Genomic DNA, 24808 nt, shown 5'->3' on the forward strand with positions numbered 1-24808 from the left:
TGGTTGTCCGATGCCTTGCCGTCCACTCTATAAATAACCATCCCCTTTGGTTCCCAGTTCGTGTCTCGTGTAACCGCTCGGCCTCACTCTTCTCACCGGTAAGCCTTTCTTTTCCGCGTTCGGTTCTTCGATTCCGTCTTCCCTTTTCACGAAGAGCGATTTAAGCTTTATTATGGTGGATGCTTCGTCCCGATCCAGAAAGGCTGCTAGATTTGAGTTTACTTCTTGTGATCTAGTGGTCTCGCACGAACTTTTATCACACCGTTCATCGAGTTTTAATTCGAGTAGAGTTCGGTTTTCTGGTTTGTGTCTTCTCTTTTGTTTTGCTTGATTTTTTTTTTTTTGGATGGGGAAGTTCTTGCCTAATAATTCGTATGCTATTGGAGAAGTTTCTTGGTCTGTCGTCCCAGTGTTAACCTTGTTTCGTTTTCTCCAATTTAGGCAAAAATGAGAGAAATCCTCCATGTCCAGGGAGGTCAGTGCGGCAATCAGATCGGATCAAAGTTCTGGGAAGTGGTTTGTGATGAGCATGGGATCGATCCCACCGGGAAGTACACTGGCACATCAGATCTCCAGCTGGAGCGTGTCAATGTGTACTACAACGAGGCTTCCTGTGGCAGGTTCGTTCCTAGGGCGGTGCTGATGGATCTGGAGCCCGGCACCATGGATAGTGTCCGAACTGGTCCATATGGACAGATCTTCCGTCCTGATAACTTTGTATTTGGTCAGTCCGGTGCCGGAAACAACTGGGCTAAAGGCCACTACACTGAAGGCGCTGAGCTCATTGATTCAGTCCTCGACGTGGTGAGGAAGGAGGCCGAGAACTGTGATTGCCTACAAGGTATAGTCACTTATCTTCTTTTATAAGATGTTTTCTCAGGGATTCATCGGCCATCTATTTCCATAAACAAGATTTTATCTCAGTTTCAATTCTGCTTTCTTTTTAGCGTCTTGCTAAAAAAAACGAAATAATCATAGATGTATATTGTATATAAAAAGAAATTTGAGAAGATTTGTGTTAATAAAAAGGATATATCTACTGATTATGTAATTTAATATAGACGAAGCATGCTCAACTTGGCTGCCTTATCATTTTTAAGATGAGCGCTTCTTTACCAGAGGTAGGTGGTGGAGGCTGAATTTTGGTTTAAATAGTCACTATGGAACTATGGACAAACAGTAGCATGGACCGTTTAGTGTTTTTCCATACACTTGATATTTTATTTAGCTGTTGATCGATGTTTCAAGTGCTTGGTTATCCTTTATGGGGTGGAATTAGACTTTATTTTCTCTGTAATTGCTTACGATACAAATTTTCTCACCAGGTTTTCAAGTATGCCACTCTCTTGGTGGAGGAACTGGTTCAGGAATGGGAACGCTTCTCATATCAAAGATCAGAGAGGAGTATCCAGATCGGATGATGCTCACTTTCTCTGTTTTCCCTTCGCCAAAGGTTTCTGACACTGTTGTTGAACCCTACAATGCGACCCTTTCTATCCACCAGTTAGTCGAGAATGCAGATGAATGTATGGTGCTGGACAACGAGGCTCTTTATGACATTTGCTTCCGGACTCTTAAGTTAACCACTCCCAGTTGTAAGTTGGTCCTTCTAATGTTTATTTGTTGGATTTATTGCTAACTCATGAGCATGGGCCTAAAAGCTTTTTTTCTAAACTAAAAAATTGATTCAAGTAATTGTGTTATCTGTTTTTCCTTTTGACATGAATTTTACTGTCTGATTGAAAATTCTATTATGGAACAAGATACTTGGTGCCTGAATATGATATTTATATGAACGAATGCTGTGTTTAACTGGATGGAAGTATGAGGGAAAAGAAATAAAACCACTAATATCTCTTCTTTACTTGGAAAGAAATAGAGAGTACGAAGGAATTCAATTACATCCAATTCCTTTGTTTTATTACCGCCCAGATTGAGCAGAAATAGTAGGTCGGTTCAATCCATGTAAATAAGCATGAAATAAAATGCAAAAAGAAATTAGAATTCATTACCTTTGCTTTCCCTTTACCTAAATATCATTTCTGAATTGTATGGTGGGTGGTGGTCTAAAGTCTCTTAGATTGGTTAATTGGTAATCCTCAAATTCTCTGCAGTCTGCACCTTTTGAGTAGATATAAACGAACTGAAACTGTTCAAATATTATCTTCTTATTTGTCCACTCTCGTGTGTATATAATGAACCACTGATAAATGGTTGATGACATACTTGAAGTGGCATATAGTGATTTGCTTTTTGATTCTTTCCCTGTAGTTATTTAGTCATATGATTGTATCAGTAAGATATCTGTAGCATGAATTCCGACATTAGTTTTGCTTTGATTTTACTGGATCCCTTTCAATTAACCCCTCGGTTGGTTTGTAGGTAATTTTTAAGTGTATACTAGTTTTAGTCCTTGTTTCAACCACATTTTTCACTCAGTTAACAGTTGTATTTTTTTAAGGCAATTATGTATAACACCAAGAAATTTGTTGTATTTTCCATACATTGCTTGTAAACAACTTCGCTAACATCATTTACTGGGGATTGAAAAAATTAACTCTCCGTTGCTCTCGTCAGTTGGAGACTTAAATCATTTGATCTCTGCAACCATGAGTGGTGTGACTTGTTGCCTTCGGTTCCCTGGGCAATTGAACTCTGACCTCCGAAAGCTAGCTGTGAATTTGATTCCCTTTCCTCGCCTCCACTTCTTTATGGTTGGATTTGCGCCTCTTACCTCACGTGGATCTCAGCAGTACCGTGCCCTGACCGTTCCTGAGCTAACTCAACAGATGTGGGATGCTAAAAACATGATGTGCGCTGCTGATCCTCGGCACGGTCGCTACCTAACAGCTTCTGCCATGTTCAGAGGCAAGATGAGCACAAAAGAAGTTGATGAGCAGATGATCAACGTCCAAAACAAAAACTCATCATACTTTGTGGAATGGATTCCTAACAATGTCAAATCTAGCGTTTGTGACATACCACCAAGGGGCCTCGCCATGTCATCTACTTTCATTGGCAACTCCACATCCATCCAAGAGATGTTCAGGAGAGTGAGTGAGCAATTCACTGCCATGTTTAGGAGGAAGGCTTTTTTGCACTGGTACACTTGCGAGGGCATGGATGAGATGGAGTTCACAGAGGCTGAGAGCAACATGAACGACCTTGTCTCCGAATACCAGCAATACCAAGATGCGACAGCTGATGATGACGGTGAGTACGAGAACGAGGAAGATGATGCCCAGGAGATGTGAGACTTAAAATCGAAATGGATTACTCCCTTGCATTGTATGCATTTGTGTTGTGGTTTGTGGTATCAAATCTACCTATTGAATATGTTGCTGTGATTGCATATTTTGGGTAAATACGGTAATGCTTGTCAAGAGATCAAATGATTTTTATTTTTCCTTTTTTCATGTGTTTGTTGCATCTATATTTTGATGTTAGCATTACTTGTTGCTCATTCCATGTTAACTCACTTTAGTGATTTTACTGTGTATCTACTTTCAGAAAAGTTTCCAATATCAGTCTTTCAACTTGGGCCGACTTCAAGAGCAACCTTCTTGCAGAAACTCCTTTTATGGGCGAGATTGTGTTGAATTGGATCAAGTTTGGATCCCAATGCCTCTCTGCACAATATCAGTATCAACATTAAACACTCTCAAATCAATAGATATAAATTAGCGTCTCAATCATGGCTAAGCATCAACTAATATTGACGGTGGCGTTAGGTCACTTAAGGTTTCACAGGCTGTGACAAGATTTGCCACCCCGAGATTTCATCTTTAACTATCATCTCTGTCAGCGAGATACGTACAATGGAAGAGAAGTGCCAAACGAAACATATGGTCAAAGGCGAAGCAAAAGTGAAGGCGAAAAAAGTAAAAGAGGCCATGGCAAATCTCTTCGACTTAAAGGTGTGCAGTCCTGCATCTAGGCATCCTTTAACGAGCAGTGCAATTATTGTAGGGCGAGTAGCTAGAGATCCGAAGAGGAAACCATTGGTCGACACAAGTGTAACAGGGACAGGAGCACTAACAAATGCTTGCAGCCGCTGGTTGATGTACTGAAACAGGAGTTGACGCTTATCGCATAAGTAACGAGTTGTTGGTGCAACTACAGTACAGCACCAATATAAACTATTCATCCTCGATCAGAGTTAGTGAGGACCAACTTCTGAGTTTAATGATACATGTGACTTACAGGGAGCTATTTAAGATGGTTGGGTGGCTAATTATGGGCAATATTGCAAAAGGATAAAGATAATTAAGGAAACGCCCAAAGATTAACAAAGAGTTTTACAGCGTGGTTTTACTTATACAAGGCAGTCATGAGCGTCTGTCGATAGATCACCTAAAATCGAGCTGTGACAGTGACATCAGACTGATCCATGGTAAACGCCCTCTTAAATCTGCTGCATATCTACTGTGCATAAATCTTAAAGCGGTTTTATTAAAATACCTTGTGCGAAAATTATAAACATCTACTTGGCATGTTTGCAAATTAAATTAAGACATTTATTTGAACTAAACAAAGATAGTTAATTGATATGCAGGTCAATTATTCTAGTCCATCAATTCAACTTTGAGTCCAAGGAAGAAATTTTAAAAACCTTGCCAATTCTTGAAATTTGGAGAGTAATGGTGCAGTCCCTTGATGCATAATACAAGCCTTTTAGAAACTCTTTGCAGTTGCTTGGAATTCTAAATACCTTTGCTCCATCTTCTATTAACCTCACTAGCTACTTTAATTTAATAATTGTTGCTTTGTGCACCTTTCTTTTTAAAAGTGTGTATATGAGAATAGAGAAGAACATATTACCATTCGCTGCCCCCTCTTTTTGCTTGTTTTTTTCCCCTACCCTTACATGGGGCATTCCTGTGCAGACTCTGAAAAATTTTCAAAGATTTGAACTGGGCAAACAAAGCTCTGACAAATTCCACTTCCCCATGAATCCCTAAAATCACCAGCGTACTTACTTGCTTTGCCAAGGCCAACTTAAAAAATAAATAAATAACACCATCTTCTAATCTCTTCTTTTTCCCCAAGAAAATTCTTTAGATTTCTGACAAGGGTGGGTTAGGATTGTTCTTAATTCCAATTTTTTTGCCTCATTCTCTTATCAATGGCAAATGATTGATTGAACAAACTATTGCTTTTTTTTTTCTCTGTTAAAGCTGATACAAGAAACTAATATATTAACATTGATTTGATCATTTGAAGCTCGGGTTGCACACTCACATGGATTCCAGGATCATCTGATTACTTTAAGTATATGAATCAATCAAGTTGATGTGCAGTCTTGCAATGCCACATGGGTGATGAACCTGAGCTTGTCTTTCAAAATGGCATCTTCTTGTAATCTGAGCTGGCCTACAAGAGAATTGGGATACCTTCAAAGAGAAGCTGGCATCTTAAAAATGATCATTATTTACATGTTTCCATGCGCATTGAACTCTCCTGACCATACCAGGGGAAGGTACTTTCTCATAAATGAGTAGCCGAGTCTCAACAATCCTTGTGCAGAAACACAGTTCACAAGGAGTGTTAATTGGCTTCTTCTTTTCATGGGACCACATTGTTTAGATCTCAGATAGGATTTAATGCTATTAATCAAAATTGTTTTGTTTTAGCATGAAAGTAAGAGTTTCAGAATGTGTTCTTCAGGAATGTGATCTTAGTGGATGAAACATTTTATACTCAATGAAGCAGGCCTTCATATCGAGTCGAATTTCCATGAAAGCTCAGTCACTGAGATGCACAGGAAGATTCAGAAATGAAAAAAGAAAATTAAAATAGTTGTTTAGGTGGCTGGAAAGGATAGGCTGTGAGTGAGACACAAAACCAAACTCAAGTATCAGATAATGGCGTTATTTCCCTAATGACCAACGACAGGGTTCCATTCCATCCACCATCAGCCAAGAGCTGCAAAAAGCAAAAGGCAAGGAGGGATTCTCTCATTCTCTCCCCCTCTCTCTTTGCTTCCTCTTCAGCATAATCTTACTCAGCTCTCCTCTTCATTACGCAAGGATTCATTGCTTTGGCCACTGCTTCTCTCACTCTGTTCCCTTCTTGTGCTTCACTCCCGTCTTAAAGTTTGCTCCTTTTCCTCTCTCTATTCTAAAAAGTTGAGCTTTGCTGTAGTTTTCTCTCCTTTTCCTCCACCGCTCTCAAATTTGATTTTTTTTCCCACTTCTTTGTTAATCTCTTTAGCTTGTTTCTTCCTATCCATTGTAGTTCTCCTTCTTGGCATCCTCCTTGAATTTGCTACTCCGTTCTCAAATTCAACGCTCTTTTTTTTCATTGAGTTTGTATATTCAGGTTTCCATGGGAATCTGCCATGGAAAGCAAATACAAAACCCCGAATTCCAGGAGGAAGATGGCCTTCCGGCCCTTGACATTGGGCAACCTACGCCGGTGCCGAGAACCCCGCAGCAAGGCAAGTTTCCCTTCTGCAGCCCAAGCCCTCTTCCCGGCTCTTACAAGAACTCACCGGCCAACTCCAGTGTGAGAACGCCGTTGATGTTTCTCAAGCGGCCCTTCCCTCCTCCGTCACCTGCGAAGCACATCAGGGCTCTCCTCGCGCGCCGTCACGGCTCGGTGAAGCCGAACGAGGCGTCGATCCCCGAAGGCAGCGAGGTGGAAGTCGGATTGGACAAGAGCTTTGGATTCTCCAAGCAGTTCTTCTCAAAATTTGAACTTGCGGACGAGGTTGGGCGTGGGCATTTTGGTTACACATGTGCTGCCAAGGTGAAGAAGGGAGACATGAAAGGAGAAGAGGTGGCGGTCAAGGTCATTCCCAAAGCAAAGGTTCATCTCTTTTCCTTCCTACAGTTCTTTGTTTGTAGGTCATTTGTTTTTCTTCCATCATTTTTGTTACTTTCACGACTTCCCTTTATAGATGTGACAGTCAATAGTGTTTGAAAGAATTCAAGTCAAGAACTAGGATTTATTCTTCGGATTTATATTATTTATGATATTTATCTTAGGCCAAACATCAAAATAACTCCTTTCTTTTAAAAAGAAAATCATCAAAAGGCCGCTTTTGATATAGTGTGTTTTCAAATTTACCATTCACTCGCCTTCTAAACCCATCTAAACTGTTAAAACCTCATCCACTTGTCCAAAAGAATCTAATCGATGTTATCGACCCTCTTCTGGCTCGATCTGTTGCTCAAACCTTGTCAAATGTCTGATTTCCAATTTTAAATAGTTTGATTTTATATAACAGCTTTAGTCAAAAGGACTACATGGAGCTAAACTTGTTTAATTTCAAAGATAATTACTCTATTGCATTCCATGGAATTTCTAAAGTTGTTCTATGCATTTGTTTTCAAATTTTGCCTAGTGTAGCTCCATATAACAGTGTTGACCATAACTGATATATAAAATTGAATTGCCCATATTTCAAAGAAACTCCTGGAGTATTAAATTTTGGAAAGTGGCATAAAATTTGATTAAGACTGGCAGAAACAATGTGAAGCATAATGTTATTCTTCACTAACACTATTGTGTCTGATAGAATCATGATTGTGATGTACTATTTATTTTCTTCCCATTCTACAGTTCTTGTTTGATATATAATAAACCTTCTGCTTGTTCCACTAACATTCTAATACTAAGTAGATTTTGTTTTTTTCTCTCTCTACAAATGTGATATTGACATTTTGTTTTGTTTCTGTGAACTGTGCTCTAGGGAAATTTGTTTTCTTCTCTAGGGAAGTTATATATGATACACATCTGAAGAACAAATTATGAACCATTCTTATCTTCCCGTGACAACCGATATACATGCTTTGGAGGATTAAATGGACCCGGATTCAAAGGCTCTTATGAAGGAAGCCATTATTGTCCTACCATCTGAGTCATCAATCTTACACGCATTCTCCTATTGTTACATCTAGTCTGTTCTTACATGGTACATATAAGAACTAAGCAAGTGGCATATACATCACTCTCACTTAATCTATCAGTTTAATCTGGCAAGCTATATTTTAGAGTTCTGGTAAAAGTTCTTTCTCAAAAAAAATTGTTCTGGTAAAGTTCCGGTCAGCACAGGAAGTACTCCAATGCTTCTTATTGCTATCTTTGATTAAGTTATGGCTTCTTTTTTCATCATATAGTATTCCACTACTGGACTTACTATGTTTTCCTGTATAATATTATTTTTTTTCTCATTTACTCAGTTTTCAAAAACAAATAATTTCACATAACTTTCTAATTGATATGCATTAGTACAAAATAAAGTATTCTCTGAGCTAGTGTTATACAAAATACTTTGCAGATGACAACTTCTATAGCTATTGAAGATGTACGTAGAGAAGTGAGGATATTAAGTTCTCTAGCAGGGCATAAGAATCTAGTACATTTCTACGATGCTTATGAGGATGAAGATAATGTGTATCTCGTAATGGAGTAAGTTTACACCACTTTAAGGCACTCTAGATGCTTAACTTCTGGCCATGGTCCTTATGCAAACAAAGATGATATTATTACATGAAGAAATTCATGTAGTTCTGTATGTTCTAAATTCTGGAATTCTCTTCTTCCAATTACTTAATGCTATGTGTTGTAAAATTCTTTAAAAAAATTAAATTGTCAGACATTCGAATTACAAAATATAAAATACGAAGAAAGTTCTGCATTAACATGAAGAGAAAAAAAAATATCATGCATTTATTGACCATAGTAAGAAAGTGGACCTATTTTGAAAATAATAGATCAGCATTCCCATCTCCAAACTGGATCGTTAAATGAGAATCTTGGAGTTAAATGAAATCATTTTTGAAATTTCCTGATTTTCTTTTCGTAATTATAAAATTATCATATGCCCCACAATCATGCCTAGAGGCATATATTCATCTACAATGCACAGATCATTAACTAATAATTGAGTGTTTCTATTGATAAAGCTCCTAAACTTCTCTTTGATAGGTTATGCAAAGGTGGTGAATTATTGGAAAGGATTCTGTCAAGGTATTTGCATATTCAAAATTGTACTTTTCCAAATAGCTTTCTATGGATTCTTATTTTAAAACCTCTTCTCTTGGCTTGAACCAAACTATCGAGGAGTACTCAACTTTCGTTTGTTTTAGGGGTGGGAAGTATTCAGAAGAAGATGCAAAAACTGTCATAGTTCAGATTTTGAGTGCTGTATCATTTTGTCACCTTCAAGGTGTTGTTCACAGAGATCTCAAGCCAGAGGTAGTTGTTTCTCCTGACTGAAAATTTGAAATTCTTTGTGTAATGCATCCTGATGTTTTGGAAGGAATTATATAGTCAATTTGTGATCACTTAAATTTTAATGTTTAAGTTTGAAGTATCGTGTAACTCGGGCTTCTGTTTTATTGCAACAGAATTTTCTTTTTACATCAGGAGACGAGACCTCCAACTTAAAGGCCATAGATTTTGGTTTGTCAGACTTTGTAAAACCAGGTTGGTTACATAACATTGTTTTTAACTTAAAATTAACAAAATGCATTTTGTTTTGAGATTGTAAGATAAACAAACATGCCATCTGCACTGGGCCTACAGACGAGAGATTGAATGATATTGTTGGAAGTGCATATTATGTCGCACCTGAAGTTCTTCACCGATCTTATGGAACTGAGGCAGACATGTGGAGTATCGGTGTCATTGCATATATTTTGCTCTGTGGTAGCCGTCCTTTTTGGGCACGCACAGAATCTGGTATATTTCGAGCTGTTCTGAAAGCTGAGCCAAGCTTTGATGAAGCTCCATGGCCATCTCTGTCTTCTCAAGCCAAAGACTTTGTCAAGAAATTGCTGAATAAGGATTATCGAAAGAGAATGACTGCTGCACAAGCTCTTTGTATGTTTCTCATCACATTTACTTTTGGAGAAAAAAAAAAGTGTACGAGCTAGTTAATAACTAAAATCAACTGATCTCAGGTCATCCTTGGCTGCAGAATCCTGAAAAAATTAAGATCCCTCTGGATATTATAGTCTTTAAGCTTATAAAAGCTTACATATGTTCGTCTTCTCTAAGGAAATCAGCATTGATGGTATGCTCTCTACTCCTTGAGAAAATAGAAACTTTTATCTTGCACTTCTATTGTGTGATGAGTATGTACATCTCTCTAAGTCTCCCTACAAAAAATGGTTACTCACTAAGCCATCTTTGAAGTTGTAACATGGAATTAATTATCGAACTATTTGTTGGGGCAATTATGATTACAAACCTGTTCTTTATGTGACAGTCTCTCGCCAAGACCTTGAAGGTAAATCAGCTCTATTACCTTCGAGAGCAGTTTGCTTTGTTAAATCCAAACAAGAATGGTTATATCTCCCTCCAAAACTTAAAGACGGTTAGTTGATGGTTTCCCTGCATCATGATTTTTTGCTTTTCTTTCTGATTGCATAACTTCAGAATTTGTCTTCTTTCAGGCCTTGCTAAAAAATTCGACGGAAGCAATGAAAGATGCAAAGGTCCTTGATTTCGTTAACATGGTAATCCTTTTTTGAAAACTCTGATTAGCTTTACAAAAAGTTTTGACTGATGAAGTTGGATACATAAGCATGTTTGGCTCTTTGGAACTAGATAAGCTCCCTTCAAAACACAAAGTTTCACTTTGAAGAATTTGCTGCTGCAGCAATAAGCGTGCATCAGATGGAAGCACTGGATGCATGGGAGCACCACGCTCGTCAAGCTTATGAGTTCTTCGAGAAGGATGGTAACAGGCCCATCATGATCGATGAACTTGCATCAGTATGTCGTGAATACCAAAAGAATGAATTCCATATGCTGACCACCTTTCTATCATTTTGCAAATATGTGATACCTAATGGTTATGCACTTCTACAGGAGCTTGGCCTTGGCCCATCAGTTCCAGTTCATGTTGTTCTCCAGGATTGGATAAGACATTCTGATGGAAAACTGAGTCTCTTAGGATTTGTTAAACTTCTTCACGGTGTTTCTTCACGCCCAATTCGAAAAGCCTAGATACACTGTCTTCGTCAAGCATTGTTGCAAATGGTCTCAACAGCTGATCGCCTTAAATCAAGAGAAGAATCACGAACCAAACAATCTATGCAATTCCTTAACCTTGATCATTGAGTGGGCAACCCAACCAAAGATCTCAGCAGGCAGGACCGCAACTGAAATCTTCCTTTTAAAACAATGTTTTCACTTAGCCATGTTGGTGGTTAGTGTATTACTGATGCATAGGTAGATGTACAAATGAGATAGAAAACGCAGGACGTCGATTGAGTTGAGGCCGGCAAACGGAGTTTGCAAATCTGCACTTCTCTGTTAGCACTCAATAAGATATTTACTCTCTTATCTGTGATGGGATATATTGTGAACAATTAAGCTGCCTTATGTTCCGGACAGGGTGGGTTCAAGCAACATGGATTACATAAAATTAATGAAGGAGCTACATTGCATGCCTTTCAGTCATGTCTTGGTCGAAGCAATTTGTAGCTACTATTTGTCTTTTTTTTTCTTTTTATGTTTTACAATTTATAGCAGTCATGTCGACAGGATGAACTTATGAAAAAGAATGAAAGAAAAAGGAATCAAGAAAGCTTACCTCAGTGAGACATCTTCTAGATGAAGGCATCTCATGTATCGTATTGAATATAATCTTTTGTACAAGACAGGAGTGATCAAAGTATAGTTTGTGGTACAGGCGTGCAGGACCTTGAAGTAAGCTTGCGTAAGTTTTGTACTAGACATATCCAACATTGACACTCCACTTTAGCCACATATACCCCAGTCTTAAGGACCAGTAGCTCTTTCTATAAAAACCCTTCAAGATGTCCATGAAAGTTCTGCCGCAACATGCCAGAAGAGGTGACAAGCACCAAGGACTTGGAATGTGATGCTAGATGAAAATAGGAGGACTTAATTTTTTTAAAGGGTATAATTTTTGATTGGGGATTTAGAATTAGTTTTTATCAGCGGTTATGCATGTAGAATTTAAAATTTTAGATTTGTTATTAGAATCGTAATTATCAATTTTTGGACTCAAATTTCATCCTTTTAGGAACTCTTTTATTATTTTTAGTATTTTTTATTTTTATGATTTTTAGAATATTTTTTGGTATTTCTACTATTTAGGGGTTAAGGATTATTTATATCAGCTTCTAGTTTTATTAATTTCTGTCTATTATTAAAATAAATTTGATAATTTATTTTTCCTTTCTTTACAAGATTATAATTGAGATCTAAAATTTAGGATTCTTCTCAAGTCTTAGAGTCTAGTGTATATATAATACCTAATATATATTATTTTAGAAATATATGAGTTTGATAATAAATATTTAAAATTATAGTTAAAATAAATTTTAATCTAGCTTTATTTTCAGTAATAATTTTAATTTTTTATCGGTCAAATTAAATTTAGTTAATAAATTTTAATTTTTTAGATTTGATTAATTTTTTATATATTAAAGTTAAATTTGATTGTTTTTAATTTTTTACTATTTAGATTTAATTGATAATTTAAATTTTTTACTTTAAAGTTATATTTGGTTGTTAATTTATATTTATTTTTTTACTAAAATTTGATCTGGAATTTTTAATATTTTATTAATAAAAAATTAATTTACTCATAAAAATTAAGTTTAATTAATAAATTAAAAATATTTATGGTTATAAATGGATTGTTTTTATATTTTCTTCTTCTCCTTCATTATCACTTTTATAATTATTATTTTACTCTTACTCCTCCATAAGTTAGTGTGACATTCTTTTTTTTATGTATATAATTTATTTATCAATTAAATTTTTTAGCTAAATAAATTTGATTAATAATTAATCAAAGTTACAATTGATAAAAAAAAGACAGCTCAATGTATAAAAGTCCCGCTAATGTAGAATCTATGATTTATTGTATACAGTGACTATATATACTATTCAAAACTATTATCTTTATGTATAAAAATTTTAAAATAATAAATAAAATGTATATTAATAGTATTATTATAATTATTACTCATTGCCAATTAGTTAGTATTTTTAATATTTAGTGAAATTTAATTTAATTTATTTAATTAAAAATATTTATTAGATAAATATATTGTTTTTTAATAAATTATACTTGAAAGTTTAAGGTAAAAGTTTTATTGTTTTTAAAATTTTACTAATAAATTAAAGAAGTGAATTTTGGCAAAAATAAGTAAATAACATTATTAATATATGAGGTAATTGGCCAATGATTTACAATGTATAAGTTATTCTTTTAAATTTTACATATAAAATTAAATGTCTCTAAAAATATTATATAAAGATTTATTTTTCTAAAATATTATTTATTTTTAAAAAATATTAAGATCTTAATTTTTTTTTTTCTGCATAAGACCTCAGTATAAAGGAGGATGCTCGATTCTTAATAAAAGTTTTTTTTTTTTGATGATTTTTTTTTATCTTCCCCTTTTTTTTTTTTATTTATCTTATTTATCCGTAGGATAATCACTATCTTATCGGCGTTTGAATACCACTTTTTCGATACATCAGTTCGATGAACTCACGATGAGAAATACTTAATTTACTTCATCACCAGGAGGACAAATTGGACAATGCTCCTCGTACTCGCATTAACATTCTACTGAATAAGACAGCACAGTTCTATTATTTCAATGCTTCCTCCATGGTCTAAGTATAAGCTAGCATTGATAAAGGTAGCAGCTTTTGGAAGGAATGAGCTCCTTTGCTTTAGGGCTTTAGGGACAGGCGGTGGAATAAAAGCGTCAAAGCTGCAGCAAGAAGAGACAGCATTTGATTTCATTTCAGGCACCCTCCACTAAGTTTTGCTTTCTGAAAGCAGATGTGGTGGAAGACTAGAAAGGCATGCACTTTCTTAATTAATTTAAAATCTCTCTGTAAATTTAGATTTGTTTCAAGTAAGTAACGGCCTTCTGAAGCTTCGTCAATTTCAGATTAACAGTGCTCAATTAGCTTCACCACTAGTGTAGAACTGTTATACCTTACTTTTGTTTTAGTGTCCGTTTCCAAAATAAACAAGATGGGAAGCTAAATTAAGATGCCAATTTGCGGCCATGAAATTATATTTATATAGTGTATTTAGCAATATATTAATTTATGTCTGATCAGGTTGGAAAGCGGGGAGATGGCGCATTGGCAAGGGGAGGCATGCATCGATGTTACTTGTATGTTGATCAGGAGAAAATTCTGAATTGGAAGATGACTCAAAATGATCTTGGAGCTAAGAGCTGCGAATCTGTGCACACCACATATAGAGACAACAGGAACATTAGATCTAGAATTAGGGAAGGGATCTCTGACGTAATCACTCTGATGTTCAAGGCAAAACAGTAGCTGAACGAAATGGAGAAGACGATAAACAGTATAACAACAATATAAATGTGCGAGTATGCGGATGCGTGTAGAACAATAATGTAAATATGTGAGTATGCAAATGCGTATGCATTCATGTGCATACCTGGTCAATGGACAGGACTCCTTTTTTTATATCGTCTCTCATAATCTCCGCATTAATGAGACAACATATAATATCTAGTGTCAGAATATGTTGGGTGGTGGAATATGTACGACAGTCTTCCTATAGCGGAGGAAGGCTCCATTACATGAATATGTCAGAGTAATGACATATTCCTGACAGATTGTTATGATTCTCTGACAAAGTTATCTTCTAGAGAGAGTCTGACAGGCTATGGGCCGACCGACTTTAAATTAGGAGTTATGAAGTGGGGAGCTAAGTCCCGTAAGTCCGACTGGCGCTAGGGTCAGGTGGATATAAGTTGAGAGCCTTGCATTTTGGAAAAGTGGAGAGTTGAGCCCCTAAGGTCTGACATGCCTTTGAGTTGACCAGTTTAATGCTGGGATTCGACATCCGCACAGATAATATATCCGGTCAGACTTTATGTCACGGGTTCATCTTGCACTCGACCGCTATAGTTGAGTATAGAGTCTAGTCCAACCGAGCGATGTGCCTAGCATGTCCAATCGACCCTTTGGTTCGGTCGGTCAGAGCACTCGACAGTGACACTGGACTTATTTGGGCATGACACTGATACAACCCGAAAGTTGACCCCTTCTTGACTTTGACCGCTACATCAGCTGACTTTCTTAATGTAGAACCCAACTTCGGTCTTGCCTTACTTGTTGTATCACTAGCCTCCCTCTTTAAGTCTAGTCAAAGGAGGTTGCAAGCTTGACTAACTAGACACTTATGTTCTTTAGTGTCATTGGCTTGGATGCTCGGTCCTATTTCTGCCATTCGAGTTTTATGCTGAGAGTCTTGCCAATTCAAATAGTTCGTAGCTATGGTAAGAGTTGAGAACAGGTGTGAGAGTAAGCCCGCTTATAACTCGGCTGAGCAGTACGAGAGGAGGTTTGCTTCAAAGGAGGTTGGAAGCTTAACTAACTAGACACTTATGTTCTTTAGTGTCATTGACTTGGATGCTCGGTCCTATTTTTGCCATTCGAGCTTTATGCTGAGAGTCTTGCCAATTCAAATAGTTCGTAGCTATGGTAAGAGTTGAGAACAGGTGCGAGAGTAAGTCCGCTTATAACTTGGCTGAGCAGTACGAGTGGAGGTTTGCTTATAACTCGGCCAAATAGCACAAGAGTATGAAATAGGCGTGAGAGCTGGCTCGCTTATAACTCGGTCGGTCGACACGAGAGTCTGGAAAATATGTGAGGGTGGTCTCTCTTATAACCCGTCTAGTCGGCACGAGAGTCTGGGACAGGTGCGAGAGCAAGTTCGTTTATAACTCAACCGGTCAGCACGAAAGTCTAGAGGCATAGTGTATAATCTGAATGCCTTAGAGCATGAGCATGAGCGCATACTCGCTTATAACTATCCCAATCGGTATAAGAGTCTGGGATAGGTGTGAGAGCAGGCTCGTATATAATTCTGTCGGTTAGCATGAGAGTTTGGAGGCATAGTGTACGACCTGAATTCCTTGGAGAGTGGGCGTACAATGTATAACCTGAATGTTTTGAAAAATGGGTGTGATGGTAAACTCGCTTATAACTCGGTCGGTCAGCAGGAGAGTCTGGGACAGGTACGAGAGTAGGCTCACTTATAACTAGGCCAGTCGACATGAGAGCAGGTTACCTTATAACTCGGTCAGTCTGCACAAGAGTCGGGTACAAGCGTAAGAACAAGCTTGCTTATAACTTGGCCGGTCGACACGAGAATTTGGCACATGTGCGAGAGTAGACTCGTTTATAACTCGGTCGGTCGACATGAGTGTCTAGGGCAGATGCTAGAGCAAGCTTGCTTATAACTTGGTTGGTCGGCATGAGAGTTTAGAGGCCTAGTGTATGACCCGAATGCCTTGGAGAACTAGAGAAACAGTGTATGACATGCATACCTTGGAGAGTGGAGGCGGAGTTTATGACCTGAATGCCTTGGAGAATGGAGGCATAGTGTGTGACCTGAATGCCTTGGATCATGGGCACAAGGGCATGCTCACTTATAACTCGGTCGGTAGGCATGAGAGTCTGGGATAAGCGCGAGAGCAGGCTCACTTATAATTCAGCCAATCGACAATAGAGTCTAGGACAGACATGAGAGCAAGCTTGCTTATAACTCGGTCAGTCGACATGAGAGTTTAGAGGCATGATGTATGACCAGAATGCCTTGGAACATGGGAGTGAGGGCATGCACGCTTATAACTCGGTCAGTTGGTACAAGAGTCTGAGATAGGTACGAGAGTAGGCCCGCTTAAAAGTTGGCCAGTCGGCACGAGAGTCTGGAAGCACCGGTGTATGACCTGAATACCTTAGAGAGTGGAGACACAGTGTATGACCTAAATGCCTTGAAACATTGGCACGAGGGCATGCTCGCTTATAAGTCAACCGGTCGACACGAGAGTCTGGGACAGGTGCGAGAGCAGACTTTTTTATAACTTGATCGTTATACACAAGAGTTTGGAGGCGCGGTGTATAACCCGAATACCTTCAAGCATGGGTACATGGGCATGCTCATTTATAACTTGACCGGTTGGCATGAGAATCTGGGACAAGCATGAGAGCAGGCTTGCTTATAACTCTATCAGTCGGCACGAGAGTATGGGTCAGGTGCGAGATCAGACTCGCTTATAACTCGGTTGGTAGGCATGGTATATGACTCGAATGCCTTGGAACATGGCCACGAGGGTATGCTCACTTATAACTTGGCTAGTTAACACAAGAGTCTGGGACAGGTGCAAGCACAGGCTCGATTATAATTTGGTCAAGCGGCACAGGAGTTTGGGAGGTACGGTGTATGACTCGAATACCTTGGAGAGCTGAGGGGGGATGATGTATGATTCGAATGTCTTAAAAATTGAGGAGACATGGTATATGACTTGAATGTCTTGGTCTTTTTGTTGTGTTAAGGATAGAGATATATTTTGAATTTTAAAATATAAAATTTAAATTTCAGACTTATTTATCGGGCTGGGAGACATGCCCAAGTGAATTTGGAAAAGTCGATCGTGCGACCATTTATAGATACCGATCGAGTGACCATTTGGAGATACCGACTGAGCGACCATTTGAAGATACCAACTGAGCGGCCATTTGGAGATACCAGCCGAGTGGTCATTTGAAGATACCAACCAAGTGGCCATTTAGAGATATCAACTGAGCGACCATTTGGAGATATTAATCGCCTACTAGATAAGTATATTTAAACTCTAAAATTCAAGTTCATACTTATCTTGAGATGACTTGAGCCGATAATGTCAAATTTCCAAGTAGGGTTGGATGGGTTATGACATCAAATTTGAAGAGTGGCATATCGGAAAGGAAGAGCGGCGTATTGGCTTTGAAAGTTTGATCATTGAAGTTATCGATCGAATGTTTGGTCTAAGCGTCTACCCATCTCTTCCTACTATGCTCTTAAAGGATGTCCTCAAGGGGAGGGTCAGGTTGATCCTTTATTTTCTTCTCATGATTTGGTCGTTTGACGAAGCCTCTTGACATACTGATGACACTCACTGGTAGCATGATAAGGAGATTGATGGCATTCACAAAAATGTCTATGCCTTTTAGGCAATGACTGATCCACTTCCCACACAACCATTTCTTCCCAGATCGGCGGAAGATTCAGCGGGAGTTTCTGGGGTGTTCCGGAGGTGGTAGTGATTTCCGATCGTCTTGATCGATCGGAGCTAAAACAGTTACCTCCTTATGGACGACCTAAGGTCCCTTTACATTAATGCATTTGATTGTTTTCCCCCCATCAGGTCATTGAAGTCCCTTGGGGGCTTTCTGACGAGGGCTCAAAAAAATTTTCCTTCTGAAAGGCCTTAGGAGAAAACGCTTATTAATATCTCAGAAGTCGCGGACGGAAGATCTAGCGCCACTTGATTGAATCGTTTAATGTATACTTATAGGGATTCTTTGGCCCTTTGCTTGAGTGTGAATAGACTCAGGTTGGTCTTTTGATATCTCCTGCTGCTGGAAAATGGTGTAGGAAGGCTTTGTGAAAATCTTTAAAGCAATAAATAAACTTAGCTGGGAGCAGGCTGAATCATTTTTGTGCCAAGCCAGAAAGAATGGTAAGGAACACTCGACACTTGACATCATCCTTATATTGATGGAGGATAGTTGTGTTTTCAAATTTAAGTAGATGATCTTATGGGTCGATCACTCCTCTATATTCTCTAATTGTCAAAGGGTCAAAGTGACTCGGCGATCTGTCTTCCAAAATTTCTTGAGAGAATGGTACACTTATCCTCTCAGGAAAAATGCTGGCCATCAATGCTTTCTTCTTTCAAAGGTCCCGAGCAAGCACGTCTCTAGAAGATGGTATTTGGGGTATTTCTGCTTGTCCCATATCGTCGAATGGGATATAGAATAGTGTCTTATGATATGCAAGTGGGGAGGGCGGTACAGGCGGCAAGTTGCTCTGTTGCGCCGACACTTGCACGAAGCATGCCGAAGGAGGAGGAATTGATTGGAACCCCATCGGGCCTTCCACTCGGGTCCCTCGTTCGATGCGAGGGCCAAAATACCAGGGTTGTTTTATAAAGGACATCCAGCTACTGTCTGTTGTTGTTGCACTTATTTTTGCGCTCAGACAGTTGTTAGCAACTCTACGTCTTCTTGTGATAAAGTGATGGTGGTGAGTCTTCCAGCCTCTTCTATCTTCGTGTTTCAGATTTAGGCAAAGTTCCCACAAACAATGTCAAATTTGATAATGTCTAAAAGCGGGGGAGATGATGTGCTAGCTAGGGGGCGTCGAGGAGGCTTGTATATTGACTGGGAGAAAACTCTAAACTGGAAGAAGATGACTCTAACCGATCCTGGAGCTAAGTGCTACGGACTAGCGCACACCACAGATAGAACCAAAGGGAATGTTAGAGTGAGAACCAGGAAATGGCTCCGTGATGCAGACATTTCGATGTTCAAGTCAAAACAATAGCCAAGAGAAATAGAGAAGACGATGAACAATAGAACAATAATGTAAATGTGCGAGTATGTGGATGCGTATGCATTCATGCACGTACCTGGCCAACAGACAGGACCCCCTTTTATACATCTCTCATAACCTCTGCATTAATGAGATGATAAAAAATATCTGGTGTCAGAGTATGTCGGGTGGTAGATTTTGTACGATAGCCTTTCTATAGGCGGAGAAAGACTTCATTACATGTATATGTCAAAGTAATGACATATTCCTTGATAGGTTGTTATGATTCTCTGATAATGTTGTCTTCTAAAGAGAGTTCGACTGGCTCTAGGCTGACTGGCTATAGACTAGGAGTTATGAAGTTGGGAGCTAAGCCCCCGTAAGTCCGACCGGCACTGGGGTAGGGCAGATGCAAGTTGAGAGCCTTATATTTTGGAGAAGTTGGGAGTTGAGCCCCTAAGGTCTGATCGACCTTTGAGCCAAACGACTTTATACTGGGGATTCTATTACATCACACCCCGAGGGTATACTTATCCTTCAAATTGGAAGGTATCCCTAGTAACAGTATAGAAAATAATTAATATCAAACCATTTAAAGCCAACTCAACAAGCTAATAATGATAATACTTATATGTATGCATGTACATGTAAACATACTCAAAATATGTTATAGAAAGAAAACTATAAGCATAAGTAGTTCGGAAAATAGAACCAAGCAACTCAATAGAAATCCAACTCGAGTGGGATCAGCAACCAGGACCTCTGAGCGACACAACACATTCTTTATCTGCTAACCTAAAAGACAAAGAAAAAGGGATAGTAAGTACAATGATTATAGATAGAAAGATAGTGCATGATTTGCATAATGTAAGGAGATCAAAGGATGCAGTCTCAGATAATAATACTTACTACAAAAGTAAGCGAGTCCTTATAAGCAACTATTAATGAAAGCATAAACAACTATATAACTCTCCACTAACTTACTCGACCAAGTATAACCAATAAATCGGGAGTACATGCAAATCCTACATAAATAAATACGTAACCAACATATAGCAAGCATTTACAAATCTTGACTAGCGCAACAATATGCTACCATGAATGCGTCTCATGCACCGTCAGGGTATATAAATAGTCACTGTTCGTGGGAGAATACTCGACCACAGATGGTCCCGTGGGAGAATAGGATGAGGTAGCTATTTAGCTCCCCTGCCACTGATTACTGAAGAACGCTCTATCACGAATAGTCCCGTGGGCAATTAACGTTTGTAAACAGTCAATGATATCATGAATGAGTCTCGTTCAACGTTAGAGTATATAAATAGTCACTGTTCATGGGAGAACGCTCTATCACGGATGGTCCTGTGGGCAGATAGGATGAGGTAGCTATCTAACTCCTCTGCCACTAACTGTGTGAGAATGCTCTACAACGAATGATCTCATGAGTAATCAGGGTATGTAAACAGTCATTGTCTGTAGGAGAACACTCTACCATGGATGATCTCATGGGTAGACAAGATAAGTGTACAAATCAAAAATGATAAATAAGCAATGACAACCACATCCAAGAGTAAGCTCTACTAGCTACACTATGGTATGGTCTTACTAAGATAGAGGCATGAGTCTAAATAACAAACGAAGGTCTAATAGGATACTCAGCTATCTAACTACGATCTACGTGTGATAACTCAATACCACTATCTAGTCTAAAGGACAGTTCCAATGCATAGAAATGTAATAAGTAGCAAGTCTAGCAACAAACATGTACGTACAACATCAAGTACAATAGTAATAATTTAAATCAAGAGATTTCTAGTCATCTAGTTATAATATCTCAACTAATTTTATGGTATTATTTTAAATATCCTAAAACAACAAGGTCACAATCAAGTAATCCCAGATGACATTCCGACACGGATAACCTAGTAGAATACTCTACCACTTGCTACAATATAATATTTAACACGTATAGGTCCGGGCCTAAGTATATAACCATATAATACAATATAAATGCATGAGCAAATAGTCACAACTATACTATGGTCTAGTAATATCCTATATGTATAATCAACCCAAGCAGGAATAACAAGTTAGACTACATAGATATCAAAATACAAGATTAAGCAAATAAAGGTCGAGCTCAAGAAATACAGAGTAGATATCAAGATAAAATAACTATCGCACAATCAATATAAATAACAAAATTATGCACTAAGTTTTGGATCGAGACCGCGCTAGGGGGGGGGGTGAATAGTGCTCACGGCTAAATTGTTTGAATTATCGGAATCGTTCGATTTAAAATGTACGAATAAATGCAGCGGAAATAGAAAAGACAAACACAGACAGAAGAACACGGAGGATTTACTTTGTTCGGAGCCTAAGGCGACTCCTACTCGAAGGCCCGCGATCCTTGATCGCTTCCGGTGGGCAACAACTATAAGCTCGATAAGAATTACAAGTTGAAGTACAATAAACGACAATAGTTAATTATACTGACGACAAAGAAATGAAGATCCAGAGCTCCTGGTCGTCGGGCACAAGTAGCAGCACTTCGAAACGTTGTTTGGAGCAGCACGTAGCACTGGAATCACTTGAAACTTGATGTACTGAAGTGCTGGTCGAAACCCCCTTATAAAGGGTGTTCAAGGCGCCTTGAAGGCTGTTCAAGGCGCCTCCATGCTGCCGAGTCTTCCGCGTGGATCAAATCTGATCTGGTTGAACTTCATCCCTTTAAGGCGCCTTATAGCCTGCTCAAGGCGTTCCAAGGCGCCTTATACTCCCATGAAGGCGCCTTCAATGAACTTTCGCAGCCAGGTCAGCCTTTGCACCCGAGGCGTCTCCAAGCTCCATGGAGGCGCCTCGGATACTGTTCATCCGAGGAAAAACCCCCATTTCTTTGTACCTGCAAGATGTGTTAGTCCCAAACAATATCCTGCAACACAAAGTTAGCATGAATAACAAAATGAATATGATAAGAATTGTTATGACAGTCTTCGGACTGTCCGGGTCTGACTTCGGATTTTCGACCGGAAATCCTAGGTCGACCCGACGCCTACTGTTCCCTCTACGGGGAACGAGTCCTCACCTACTCCACTCAGGAGATTTACCTGTTGCCAGTCGATCCTTTTGCTCAGCACTCGACGCTTCCGGACTTTCTGCTGGACATCCGCTTCCCGGCTAGTCCAGTCTTTCACCTGGTTCGCGACGGCAGGACTTTCCACCTAGGGTTACCACCCCCTAGGACTTTTGCCTGAAGTCATCGACCTGCCAAGACTTTCTACATAGGGTTACCACCCCCTATGACCTAGGTTACCACCCCCTAGGGTTTTCACCTTTGCCCAACCACAGTTAGGACTTTCCTGAAATCCTCAAGCAAACTTGTTAGATTATAAAACACCTTAACTTTGAATCATATGTCATTATCAAAATACGAGTTCGATCGTCGGATGTTTCCCGCACCAACACTAAGGTCAAAATTTATAGAAGGGAAGCAAAAACTATCCACCTCAAATGTAGATTATCCTATCCGTCAAGTCTTGAAGGTCACATCGAGCTTGAATCCTATAGGATATGAATGTTAGAAATGGGGATAGTGGGGAACGTGGCCCATGTTCCCCACTACACATAATGGAAATGTCCATTATGCCCCTAGGGTATTTCCCTATATAAAGGGGGTCCGTCCAAGGCTCGGTGTGTGAAATCGCGATCGTGCATAGAGAGTAAAAGGAGAACATCCAAAGCGGCGAGATTTGGTTTGTGAAATTGCGGAGGGTTTTCCGATCCTGTGATCGCTCTTCCGATAGCGAGCTTCGTCATTGCCGATTGCGGATCTGCGGGAGATCGCTGTAAGTTTTTATCGCATTTAATTAATTCGTCTATCATACATTTAGAACATATATTCTACATTGGTATCAGAGCCAGGTTATTTGTTCTAAATGTATGTGCGATCTCCTGTTTAAAATTGCTGCCGTGAACGGAGTCCGTCTTCCGTCTAGTTTTGCCGTAGCCAAGCATATTGCGTTCATGTTGCAATCTGCTACAGTCGTCGGCATCAAAAACAGCCGTAATCAACGTCTGTTGAAAGGTCTCGAATGAACACTCATGGAGTTTGTCTCTGTGTGTTGGCCAAGGTGATGTGCCGTGACCAGCGTTCGTCGCTGTGAGCGGCGTGCGTGGCTTGAGCGGCCTGTGCAACGTGGGCAGTTGTGAAGAAATCGACAGAATAACGAAGCACAGTGCTTCGTGTGAGATAAAGTTTGATTTTGAAAAATCAAATAATAATAAAAAAAAAACCGTGAACGAAAATACTGCATGCATATGAAATTAAGAAACATAATATGCTTATGTTTTTTAATTAAAGTATAATTTTTTGTTTGCCAAATGATGCATCGTTGAAATATGCTAATGCATGCTTATTGTTTCATGCTAATGTATGTCTACTGTAGCATTTTTTTTTATTTGGATGCATGCCTACCGTAACATTAATTTCAATTTGGGTGCATACAGTAATTAATTGAAAATAAGTTCAATTAATTTCATCATTAATGATAAGTGATCAAAATAAATTTTGGTCCATTTAGACCCGGTTTAAGTATAAATCATTAGTTGGTTTAACTGAATCAATTTGGTCCAAACCCGAAATTAATTTGGGTTGATTAATTGGACTTGGACCAAATATAATCAAATGACCAGATTTGTTCTAATGGGTTAGATTTGATCAAAACAATTAGATTTGTTCTAATTGGTCAGACTTAAACCAATGGCATTGGTTTGATCAAACGGATCTGAGTTTGATCAATAAGTCTGAAATTGGTTGAAATGGACTTAGAGAAAAATTAACAGAACATAGGTACAAAAATCTCTGTCCAATTAGATTAGTTCTAATTAAGGACAATGGACCAAGCTTAGGATCTGGATCCCTAATCAACCGATCCAATGGATTTGACCAATTAGATTAGTTCTAAATGTCGACTTGAACTCCTAAAAATCGAGAAGATTTGTTTTTCTTGATTTTTTTTTTATGTTGGTACTATGCCTGATAAATTGAAATAAGCCGGTTTTGTACTGGTTAGTCGGTTTTGTACTGACTTATTTATTTTCAATTTTTCAGATGGCTAGTCGTGATTTACGGCAACATAGGCTCAGGGAGCAGATTCAGGAGATAGAGTATAACTCTACTTATGGAATCGACGGGCACATTGGACGGCTTGATGATCTGTTTTGGAAACTTGAGCGAGAAGAGTTTCCAGTCCTGGACAGTTATAGGATTTGGGCTTTGATGCAATCTTTGCCAGAAAATCCTAGGATGATAGCAGACTATATTTGGGGGCGTCATCAAGGACGCGTCACATATTCTGTATTATGTGAGGAACTGCTTTATCAGATGACTGAAGAGGATCCGGAAGAGTTCGAAGAGGACCCGGAAATGATCGAGGAGGAACCAGAAAAGGATCC

At 38.7% G+C, this 24808-nt stretch overlaps 2 protein-coding genes across 3 annotated transcripts; both read left to right on the plus strand.

The window, feature by feature from the left end:
- The first annotated feature begins 65 nt into the window (after nt 1–65).
- LOC122020836 (tubulin beta-6 chain-like) lies at nt 66–3416 on the plus strand. The gene is made up of 4 exons (XM_042578864.1): nt 66–98; nt 442–841; nt 1326–1595; nt 2578–3416. The coding sequence occupies exons 2-4, from the start codon at nt 448–450 to the stop codon at nt 3252–3254; spliced, it is 1341 nt and encodes a 446-aa protein (XP_042434798.1). The 5' UTR covers nt 66–98; nt 442–447; the 3' UTR covers nt 3255–3416.
- Nucleotides 3417–5863: 2447 nt separating this feature from the next.
- LOC122020835 (calcium/calmodulin-dependent serine/threonine-protein kinase 1-like) lies at nt 5864–11398 on the plus strand. 2 transcript variants are annotated; one of them, XR_006122342.1, is made up of 11 exons: nt 5864–6810; nt 8285–8415; nt 8935–8976; nt 9096–9204; nt 9357–9435; nt 9535–9831; nt 9912–10024; nt 10220–10327; nt 10407–10469; nt 10613–10728; nt 10825–11398. XR_006122342.1 is itself a non-coding variant. In XM_042578863.1 (11 exons), the coding sequence occupies exons 1-11, from the start codon at nt 6328–6330 to the stop codon at nt 10960–10962; spliced, it is 1731 nt and encodes a 576-aa protein (XP_042434797.1). In that variant the 5' UTR covers nt 5864–6327; the 3' UTR covers nt 10963–11398. The 2 variants fall into 2 exon arrangements, 1 of the variants encoding a protein (XP_042434797.1); XM_042578863.1 differs by having other exon boundaries at nt 10561–10728.
- Nucleotides 11399–24808: the final 13410 nt, after the last annotated feature.

This window comes from Zingiber officinale, chromosome 9A (assembly GCF_018446385.1).
Source record: "Zingiber officinale cultivar Zhangliang chromosome 9A, Zo_v1.1, whole genome shotgun sequence".
NCBI classification, from domain to species: Eukaryota; Viridiplantae; Streptophyta; class Magnoliopsida; order Zingiberales; family Zingiberaceae; genus Zingiber; species Zingiber officinale.

Excerpts from the sequence above, each read along its gene's own strand:
- LOC122020835 (XM_042578863.1), top strand. The coding sequence starts at position 6,328 with ATGGGAATCTGCCATGGAAAGCAAATACAAAACCCCGAATTCCAGGAG. Across the intron at positions 8,416-8,934 it reads AATGTGTATCTCGTAATGGA|GTTATGCAAAGGTGGTGAAT; the intron begins GTAAGTTTACAC and ends TCTCTTTGATAG. Across the intron at positions 9,205-9,356 it reads ACAGAGATCTCAAGCCAGAG|AATTTTCTTTTTACATCAGG; the intron begins GTAGTTGTTTCT and ends TTATTGCAACAG.
- LOC122020836 (XM_042578864.1), top strand. The coding sequence starts at position 448 with ATGAGAGAAATCCTCCATGTCCAGGGAGGTCAGTGCGGCAATCAGATC. Across the intron at positions 842-1,325 it reads GAACTGTGATTGCCTACAAG|GTTTTCAAGTATGCCACTCT; the intron begins GTATAGTCACTT and ends TTTTCTCACCAG. Across the intron at positions 1,596-2,577 it reads TAAGTTAACCACTCCCAGTT|TTGGAGACTTAAATCATTTG; the intron begins GTAAGTTGGTCC and ends TGCTCTCGTCAG.